Here is an 11244-nt window from a genome sequence, read left to right on the forward strand (position 1 = left end):
TGTTAATACTTCAATCATAAGAGTAGCTGAAATGTTCAAAATGGGATAATCAGAACAACATGACTTTTCTTGGGTATTTTGTTTCCTGTTTTTTGACTCCCTATGGCACCATGTTCTAGTTTCCAACTTGTCTTCATAAATGTAATTTGGAAGTTAACTAGAAATCATAAAACAGTATTTTAAGATGAAAATCTTAAATAAAAGCCGAAGAATAGATGCTTTTGAACTGTGGTGTTGGAGAAGACTCTTGAGAGTCCCTTGGATTGCAAAGAGATCCAACCAGTCCATCCTAAAGGAGATCAGTCCTGGGTGTTCATTGGTAGGACTGATGTTGAAGCTGAAACTCCAGTACTTTGGCCACCTGATGCAAAGAGCTGACTCATTTGAGAAGACCTTGATGCTGGGAAAGATTGAGGGCAGGAGGAGAAGGGGACGACAGAGGCTGAGATGGTTGGATGGCATCACCGACTCAATGGACATGGGTTTGGGTGGACTCTGGGAGTTGGTGATGGACAGGGAGGCCTGGTGTGCTGCGGTTCATGGGGTCGCAAAGAGTTGGACATGACTGAGTGACTGAACTGAACTGAAGTGAACTAAGATGAAAATAATCTTTGACTTAACATTTCTTAACCAAAATTGTGATTATAAAAACTTTTTATTTCAGAACTAAGAATTGAATAGAAAAAGATCATTTTTGTAAACCTTGAAAAATTTATTATAGATAGCTGGTGAATTCAAATGGCTTCACAATGCATAACATAAAAGTTTATAAGAACTGAGGCTTGACATACATTCATATTTATGAGCCCTGAAATGTTATTTGGGCCTTTCTAGTTTAAAATGTGGAAATCTGAGATCTATACAAGGTGTACTGTCTTCTAAGAACTCCATCAGAGTCATTATACCTGGTCTACAGTGGTGTTCAGCAAGTGTTTGTAAGAGAATTCATTAGTCTGGCAAATAAAATCCACCTGAGGAATACATTCAGTTCACTGAATACATACTCTGTGCAAAAAGAAGAGTAGAGGAGCCAGGAAATGTTTAAACATTATGCTAGGAGAAAGAAAAAAGGAATGATAAATAGGAGAGAAAATAGTGAGAGATTAAGTGGTAGCTCATTTCCTGGATAATTAGTGATCTCTCATTCATTCAGTATTTACTGAATACCTCCTGCAGACAATGTATTCTTCTTGGTGGTTGGGATATAATAGCAAACCTGGCAGACACTGACCCTTTGAAATTTGTATTCAAATAGAGGCCAAAAATAATTATATAGTTAATTGTTAATTTCATTTGCGATAATAGCTTTGAAGGTAGTGTCTATAGTGCTATAAGACTTTATGAATGTGGAGCCTGACCTAGAATGGGGGTATCAGTAAAGATTTTTCAAAGGAAAGCAAATGATGTTAGAGCTGAACTCTGAAGGATGGGTAGAAACCAATCGAGGGGACAGGGTGTGGGGATGGACACATTCCAGGATAGGGGAGGCTCTGAAGTGGTTAAGAATGATGAGCAAAGGGGAGGTTGACCTGAGAGTTTCATAGGGCACATTAGGTAAGTTGGATTTACCCTAAGATTAATGTAAAGATACTGAATGGAAGTGACATGATCACTTTTCCATTTTAAAAATCCCAATTTCTAAGTAGAAATGGAAACTTAGAATTTTTCACAAATTATCCTGTTTCCTTCCCCATTTGGAAATTATATACTTAGCATTTGTTAGTTTTAATTTCTTTATTTTTTCCACAAAATTATCTTGAGTAGGGTTTTTGTCAGTCAGTCAAAGGATATGATAATAAGAGCAAATGCATGGGGTCTTGAAAGAATGGTGAAGGAGTACAGAGGGGGTGCCTTGGGTTCTGAGTGACTGGAATATTGATGGGACCAGACATTGAAGCATCTTAATATTGTGCTAACAGATTTCATAATGAAGGCAATGCAAAGACTTGAAGGTTTGTAATCAAGAGAATGACTTGAAAGATAGCTTCTTAGGTGGAAGATGGTTTGGAGGTGAGGGTGATGACCAGGAGGCCAGTTACTATAATAGTTTCACCAGGAGATGGAAAGGGTAAGATTAATGTAAGAAAAAAAATCAGAAAAATTAATAAAACATTGTAGTTAGAGGTGGGAGGAGAGCAGTGAGGTAAGTCAAGCCATTTGAGAACAACTTCAGCATTCATACCATGGGTGACTAGTGGAGGAACATGAGCATATATGAGTTGTGGACCTTTCTTTAGTTTGAATACATGAAAATAGGCCATTTTTTGCATTAGAAGTTCCTGTGGGATAGACCCTATCTAGGTGGAGATGTCTAGTGGGCAGTTGGAAATATCAATGTGAACATCAAAGGGTGTTGATAAAGGAAGAATAAGGGCTAGATAAATAAATCTGTGATCATGACAATTTAGGTATAGTTGAAGCTATGTGAGTTGATGAGATCTCTTAGGGAAAGTATGAAAAAGCTGTGTTTGGAACCCCAGTGAATGCTAAAAGTGAAGAGGGTACCAGGAGAAGGATATAGAAGAAAAAGAAAGAAAAAAGATTGAGGACATTTAGAAAGGAGAGCAGAAACCAGAAGGGAAGGATATACTGAGAGAGATTTTGAAGAGCTGGAATGGAATCAGCAAGGTCCAGGGGATGCTTCTACATCAAGGCTTTTTTCTTCCTCTGTTAGGTGCTCTTCCCCAGATATACTCATTAATCTTCAAATTTTCACGTCATTAATTTTCAATTTTCTCGGGGAGAAAACTTTCTCTGATCACTCTATCTGAAGTTCAGCACTAATCCCCCCAACTCCTCCCTTGGTACTGTCTCCCTCCCCTGTTTCTGAAACTCTTACCACTATCATTTGTCTCTGTTTATGTCTCTATAAAGACAGTGATTTTTATCTTTTTATTCACTGCTAAATCCATGTACCTAGAGCAATCCTTGGCATAGAGTGAACATTAAATATTCGTTGAATGAGTAACTGAGTCATATAGAGAAGGTATATAGGATGAGGAATTAAAACACTTAATGGTGGTGTTAGTGAAGTTTCTGAAGTATGGTGGGAACACAGTTATATCACAGTGGTCTGGGAAGAGGATGAGAGTCGGGAATGAAAAGAAGAATGAAGGTAGTAGCTTGTGGGGAGACAGAATAGAGAAGGAAGGATGGAAGGAGCAGCCAGTGAAGAGAAGGAAATTGAAATATGTAGGTAATAATTGAAGGTTGATGTCCTAAAGGAGTCTGAGATAAGATCATGGACTTGTGTGAAGATGCTGGCCTGAGACAGAAGGGAAAGAGATAGGCGTGGGTACAGATGTACGTACTTTTGTGAAAGGAAGGAAATTAAGTGAATTCTACCTAATGGTTACTATATTCTCTCTAAAGTAGGAAGCTGATTTTTCAGTTGAGAGTAAGAGAGATGGGGTAGAGGATGGAGAGCCATTTGATATGATTTTGAAATTACTTCTATGTGAATATAAAGAATTGACTGGCTCAGGACTAGAAAAAAGTGCCAAAGAGTATTAACACTCTCTGGAAGAGAAAAGGATGTGTTTTAACATAGAAGTCACTTGACAGCTGTCATGAGTACATCCTTATCTGAAATCCACTATTAAAAATACTCTATTCCAGAGACTAAATTATCAGACCATTGTTCTAAAACTGGACAGATGCCAGAGTGAAAGTGAAACATTTATTTTCAGTAGGATAGCTATCAACTGACACCCTCACTTGTACTATAACAAGTAACTAATATAGATGTCGTCAGTCTACTTGATATACTTCTGGTGAAGCCAAGCAACAGTTGTTTAGTTTATCATCGATACATGGTTTTATTGTGACTGATTCAAGAAACATATGTAAGTCATTTAAAGCTGGAAGAATGACAAGGTATTCATCAAGTTTTGTCTTTCTCTTTGAAATGTTTTCTTAGATGAATGTTCTGCCATTTAAAAAAACATCAGGTTCTGGCCAGATTGAAAAATGAGCCTTTCAAATAACCTAACATTTGCTCTGCCTTTCATTGAATTGTCACTTGCATCTTAGCACAGACATTCATCTTCTATGAATAAGAAGGATTCTTTTAATTCATCCATTTTATATATTATAGACAAATATGTGGAATGATTATCTTAATAAAGGTGACCAATAATATCCACAAATTACTACACAGAAATTAGAGAAAGGATTTTGGCATAAAAAAGAACCAAATACTTAATTCTACCTACTTCCAGCACAAAATTAAGAGAGGCACGAAGTCTTGTGTTAAGGTTAAATTAGTCTCAGTTACTTAAGATAAATCTGTTCAAGCAGCACATATCACCCCAATCTGCTTTAATACTGCTTATTCTACTCAGCTCCCCTACATGGAGGTGAAAACCTATTTACTTTTGGTTCAGTCTAGGAGTTTGGGTTTATTTCAAAGTAAATCAGAGTTAAGTTTAAGCTGGGACCCCATTTTTTCCCATGTCTTGCCTGAGAGAGGACACACATTTCTAAGTTAGTGATCTCCAGACTTATAAAAAAAAAAAAAATCTGAATGCTTTTTCCAAAAGAACTTGTTTGTGGGACTTAGGGTAGAGTCCACTCCTAACACCAAGTCTGTTGCTTTAGTGGGATATAGTGGAGGGGCAGGGCTGGATCTTGGTGGGGATCAGTGGTTGACCTGAAACAGATATAAATATTATCACTTTACAGTTATTCTTTTTAGTTGTCTTTCAACCTTGTTCTCCCACTGTTTCATCTAATATCTTTTCATCATTGTCTTACCACCAAGTCTTCATATTATTTTAAGAGTTGTTGCAAAGGAGCCCCTTTGCAGAGTATGCTCTGGTGAAGCAGATGCTCCCCTATCTTTCTTCATAGCTAGGTTCCTGATGGAAACCTCAGTATAAGAGTGCTGAAGTGTTGATGCACTTGAAACATGGCCTGATGGCCAGGGCTCTGTCCATTTCCCTCTTGTTTGGAGGAGAGCAACCCACCTTACCTGCCCTTCCCACCTTGTACCTGAGCAGAATCCTAGGGTCCCATAGTTGAGATGTACTTTTTATAAATAACTACAACTAGATTTTGGTCTTTTGCATCACAGTGAAAGTCTTTGCTTTTTATGGTGATAATTGTTCTAGTAGGAATTATTTAACGCTATGTCATTTGCGAGGGAGCATTATTTCTTCTTAACTTTTCTTTCCCACTGTCTTTCTCTAATGTTTTGAAAGTCATACATTCTATTTTTGTTTACTCTTAGCTACTTTGGATTAAATAAAAAGGTCTTATACTGTATATGTGCATTTCTTCTTTTCTTCTACCACAGCTCCAAATAGACTGGGAGAAAATCAAAGCCAAAATTGAGATGGAAATTACTAAAGAGCGAGAGCGGTCATCTGGCAGCCAGCCCACCAAGAGTACTGGTCTAAAGCACTAAATGTCATGATTACCTTTAAGAAGTTTTACCTTTTGAAACTGAGTCTGATTAATCAAGGATAAGCATGTTTTCATTGCTAAAGAAAAAGGCAGAATCTCCAAGTATAAGCACTTGCTGTGTATTTAATACCAAAAGTACATTCAGAAAGACTGAGCACAAAATAATTACTGTAATTTCATCTTTTATCTTTTTAGCACAATAATTAGCAAATGTTCCTATATACTTATGATACATCCATGTCGTATGCTTACATCCTAGTTTTCTGTCCATTATTTTATCCCTGAATCTTCAGTATGAACAAATATTAATGCTAATAATAAAACACTGGACTCTTTAAAATTTATGTTATCATTCATTTCTATTTGACCTCTAAATTGTAAAGTGCTCCAAAAGTTTATTTACACAACAAAAAAATGAAGATTGATTTATGAAAATATATAATAATATGTTTACTTGTATATGTTCGTAGCAACATTATTCACAAAACTAAAGTGGTGGGCAAAAAAAGATATACATCAGCAGATGAATGGATAAACAAAATGTGGTGTATACACAAAGTGGAATATTATACAGCCTTTGAAAAGAATGAAATTCTGATACATGGATGAATCTTGAAAATACCATGCTAAGTGAAAGAAGTCAGACACAACAGGTCAAATATTGTAGAATCCCACTTACATGAGGTATAAAAATAGACAAGTTCATTGAGACAGAAAGAACAGTAGTTGCCAGGGACTGTTGGGAGGGAAAATTGAGGAGCTATTATTTCATAAGTTCAGAATTCCTGTCTGGCTTGAATGAGTTCTGGAAAGTGATAGTTGTGATGGTTGCCCAACATTGTGAATATACTTAATGCCAAAATGGTAAATTTTGTTATATCTATTTTATTATAATTATAGAAATATATCTAGAACAGGCAAGAAATATTTTTCTCATTCCTCTTCTGACTTGAGAATGTTTAGGCACTAGACTCTGGAGTCTGAATTTTGTGAAAATCTCCTTAAATTATCAACCCATTTGACTAGCTTTCATTCAGTATGTCCCCAAATTATTATTACCACAAAAGCTTTTTAACATAGCACAAATAATCCTTAGAAATTCTTCCATGAAACCATTTTTGGAAATGGTACTTTGTAGAGTGAGCATGTGCATATACATGGGAAAATGATGCCCTCTCTCACCCTCATTTTAATGAATATATTTAGTTTTTTTAAATGAAAATGTTCCTGTCTTTTCAACATATTCCTTTTCCTTGCTGAAATGTTGTAATGTTCTGTTCTTCATCCAGATGCTGGGTACAATGGTGTGTTCAATTTGTGAAATATGATTGAGTGGTTTACTTGTAAGTTGTACTTAAATACATTTATTTTGTTTTCTTATATTACAATAAAAAGTTTAAAAAGAAAGCTGGTCAGAAGGGTAAATTTTATGTTTATTTTACTATAATTTTAAAAGTCAAAAAATATAATGAAATATTTTTGCATTCTAACAACAATTCTCTGATAGCCAACTTGATACCCAGAGTTAATGTGCTCAGTTGCCCAGTCACATCTGACTCTTCATAACCCCATGGACTGTAGCCCACCAGGTTCCTCTGTCCATGGAATTTTCCAGACAAGAATATTGGAGTGGGTTGCCACTGCCACTTCCTACTCCAGGGGATCTTCACGACCCAGGGATTGAACCCACATCTCTTGTGTCTCCTGTACTGGCAGGCAGATTCTTTACCATTAGTGCCACCTGGTAAGCCCAGAGTTAGTGTAGGTCTCACAAATTAAAGGGCAAGATCCTCAGCTAGATTACTCTTCAGTTGCCAGTCTGCTAGTGGGGACCCTAGGATACTCATACCCCTCTGACTCGGCTGAAAATTTGGGGATTCCTACCACCCCCCTTCAGGTTTGACAATTGACCAGAATGACTCACTGGACTCACTGAAACATTTTCTGTTACAATTTTACTATAAAAGATATACTTTAGGAACAGCCAAAGGGAAGAGATGCTGCATAGAGTGAGGCCTGGGAGGAAGGAGAGGCATCAGGAGAAATGGAGACACAGAGCTTCCACACCATCTCCTCATAGAACCCAGGCATGTCCATCATCCTCCCAAGCACATCAGTATGTTCACCAACCAGGAAGCTCCGCTAGGTCTTGCTGTCCTGAATTTTGTATCTGAGTTTTATTATGTAGGCACCATTGATTGAACTCAGCCTCTAGCCCCTTTCCTCTCTCTGGAGGTCAGGTGGTTAAAAGTTTTAGCCCTCTGATTATGTGTTTTTTCTGGTGACCAGCCCTTATCCTAACGCTCTTTAGTCATGCCCCTCCCCCAACACACACACACACACCCACACACACACACACACACACCCCGTACATGTTCATTAGCATTAACAAAGATACTCCTTTCATTCAGGAAGTTTCAAAGGTTTTGGAAGCTCTATACCAGTACCCCTCTCCAAGCCTGGATACATCCTTTATTACATCTTAGGCCTCTCCCTGGTCTTTGATCATGGGATCTTTTATAGCAAAAGGGACCTGACAGCAACATTTGGAGGAATCAATGTGGGGTAAGGATAGGAAGCTCTTAAACTCAATGTCCCAATACATTTGATTATCAACACTGGCATTATCTTTCCAATAACGCCAGTATTCTAGCACATAACATTATGGTTGATGTAACCTGAAAAATAAGAGTCAAAGATACACATTTACTGGGGTCCCATCCAGTCAGTCTGATAGTCAGCCCCATCCATCATCATATTGTATGACAGGATGTCTTGGGGCTTCCATTTGATCTTGTCAGGAAACAGAAGTGGTGTCAGAAATAGATGACTTCATGCTCTCAGGCATTTGGTATAATTGGGCTTGAGAGACAATATTATTTCTTGCTCTTAGCTTTCTTCCAAGCATTATCGTTGGACTTCTCTCATTGCATAACTCAGTTACTCATTCATTTACCCAAACCTTTTCACCTTAGAAGGGACATTAGGTTTGGCCACTGTGCTGGTCTAGATCATTGGCAACACTAGGAGTCTAGCAAGTGCCTCCCACTCTGTCCACTCTCATCCATGTAGGAAAGGGTTACATAGGTAAAGAGTTAGTGGGCTATCTTTACCAATAAGCAATCTAACTGTTCAATGTTAGCCCAAATACTGCCGCATGGAGTGAAAGCACAACCCACCCCATCAGGCCCTTAGGAACTCAGACATAAAGATTTTAAAACAGCTATGGTTTGCTGCCCAGGAATCATCCCTGCTTCCTGCAATGCATTACTAGTTGTAGTTTTGGTCCAGGGACCACTGCATCAAGTATGAAAGAGAAAGTTACCATATGATATCCCTGATAGCTCAGTTGGTAAAGAATTCACCCACAATGCTGGAGACCTGGGTTCAATTCCTGGGTCAGGAAGATCTGCTGGAGAAGGGATAGGTTACCTACTCCAATATTCTTAGGCTTCCCTGGTGGCTCAGCTGGTAAAGAATTCACCTGCAATGTGGGAGACCTGGGTTCAATCCCTGGGTTGGGAAGATCCTCTGAAGAAAGGAAAGGCTATTCACTCCAGTATTCTTGGGCTTCCCTGGTGGCTCAGCTGGTAAAGAATTTGCCTGCAATGTGAGAGAGCTGGGTTTGATCCCTCGGTTGGGAAGATCACCTAGAGAAGGGAAAGGCTACCCACTACAGTATTCTGGCCTGGAGAATTCCACGGACAGTATAGTCCATCGGGTCACAAAAAGTCAGACAAGACTGAGCTATGAAGAAAGCTAGTGGAGGTGTTGAAATTCCAGTTGAGCTATTTCACATCCTAAAAGATGATGCTGTGAAAGTGCTGCACTCTATATGCCAGCAAATTTGGAAAACTCAGCAGTGGCCACAGGACTGGAAAAGGTCAGTTTTCATTCCAGACCCCGCAAAAGGCAATGCCAAAGAATGCTCAAACTACTGCACAACTGCACTCATCTCACACGGTAGCAAAGTAATGCACAGAATTCTCCAAGCCAGGCTTCAACAATACATGAACCGTGAACTTCAGATGTTCAAGCTGGTTTTAGAAAAGGCAGAGGAACCAGAGATCAAATTGCCAGCATCCGCTGGATCATGGAAAAAGCAAGAGAGTTCCAGGAAAATATCTATTTCTGCTCTATTGACTATGCCAAAGCCTTTGACTGTGTGGACCACAACAAACTGTGGAAAATTCTTAAAGAGAAAGGAATACCAGACCACCTGACCTGCCTCTTGAGAAATCTGTATGCGGGTCAGGAAGCAACAATTAGAACTGGACATGGAACAACAGACTGGTTCCAAATAGGAAAAGAAGTACGTCAAGGCTGTATATTGTCACCCTGCTTATTTAACTTCTATGCAGAGTACATCATGAGAAACTGTGGGCTGGATGAAGCACAATATGGAATTAAGAGTGCCTGGAGAAATATCAATAACCTCAGATATGCAGATGACACCACCCTTATGGCAGAAAGTGAAGAAGAACTAAAGAGCCTCTTGATGAAAGTGAAAGAGGAGAGTGAAAAAGTTGGCTTAAAGCTCAACATTCAGAAAACTAAGATCATGGCATCTGGTCCCATCACTTCATGGCAAATACATGGGGAAACAGTGGAAACAGTGACAGACTTTATTTTGGGGGGCTCCAAAATCACTGCAGATGGTGATTGCAGCCATGAAATTAAAAGACACTTGCTCCTTGGAAGAAAAGTTATGACCAACCTAGACAGCATATTAAAAAGCAGGGACATTACTTTGCCAACAAAGGTCCATCTAGTCAAAGCTATGGCTTTTCCAGTGGTCATATATGAATGTGAGAGTAGGACTATAAACAAACTGAGTATTGAAGAGTTGATGCTTTTGAACTGTGGTGTTGGAGAAGACTCTTGAGAGTCCCTTGGACTGCAAGGAGATCCAACCAGTCCATTCTGAAGGAGATCAGTCCTGGGATTTCTTTGGAAGGAATGATGCTAAAGCTGAAACTCCAGTACTTTGGCCACCTCATGCGAAGAGTTGACTCATTGGAAAAGACTCTGATGCTGGGAGGGATTGGCGGCAGGAGGAGAAGGGGATGACAGAGGATGAGATGGTTGGATGGCATCACCGACTCAATGGACATGAATCTGAGTAAACTCTAGGAGTTGATGAGAGTCGGGGAGGCCTCGCATGCTACAGTCCATGGGGTCGCAAAGAATCGGACACGACTGAGCGACTGAACTGAGCGACTTTCACTTCACTTCACTTCATCACTTATATGTGGAATCTAAATATGACACTGCTGCTGCTAAGTCACTTCAGTCGTGTCCGACTCTGTGCGACCCCACAGACAGCAGCCCACCAGGCTCCCCCGTCCCTGGGATTCTCCAGGCAAGAACACTGGAGTGGCTTGCCATTTCCTTCTCCAATGCATGAAAGTGAAAAGGGAAAGTGAAGTCGCTCAGTCATGTCCGACCCTCAGCGACGCCATGGACTGCAGCCTTCCAGGCTCCCCCATCCATGGGATTTTCCAGGCAAGAGTACTGGAGTGGGGTGCCACTGCCTTCTCCAAATATGACACAGATTCACCCCATCTATGAAACAGAAACAGACTCGCAGACATAAGAGAAAAGACTCGTGGTTGCCAAGGAGGAGGGGAGAGGGTCGAAGTGGGAGTTTGGGGTTAGTGGATGAAAACTGGTATATATATAATGGATAAACAACAAGGTCTTACTTAAAAGACAGGGAACTATATTCAATATCCTGTGATAAACCATGATAGAAAAGAATATGATAAAGAATGTATATATACCATCTCACACTGGGATGACCCAGAGGGATAGTATGGCGAGGGAGGTGGGAGGGGG

At 39.5% G+C, this 11244-nt stretch overlaps 1 protein-coding gene across 8 annotated transcripts in view; it reads left to right on the forward strand.

The window, feature by feature from the left end:
• The window catches only part of IFT80 (intraflagellar transport 80), a 131808-nt gene extending 124995 nt beyond the window's left edge, over positions 1-6813 (forward strand). For 7 of the 8 annotated variants that reach the window (XM_059880745.1, XM_059880741.1, NM_001098959.1 and 4 more), the window contains 1 exon segment: positions 5297-6813. In XM_059880745.1, the coding sequence (XP_059736728.1) occupies positions 5297-5407 (111 nt within the window). In that variant the 3' untranslated portion in view covers positions 5408-6813. 8 annotated transcript variants of the gene reach the window in all.
• The last annotated feature ends 4431 nt before the right edge of the window (positions 6814-11244 follow it).

Source organism: Bos taurus, chromosome 1 (genome assembly GCF_002263795.3).
Source record: "Bos taurus isolate L1 Dominette 01449 registration number 42190680 breed Hereford chromosome 1, ARS-UCD2.0, whole genome shotgun sequence".
NCBI classification, from domain to species: domain Eukaryota; kingdom Metazoa; phylum Chordata; class Mammalia; order Artiodactyla; family Bovidae; genus Bos; species Bos taurus.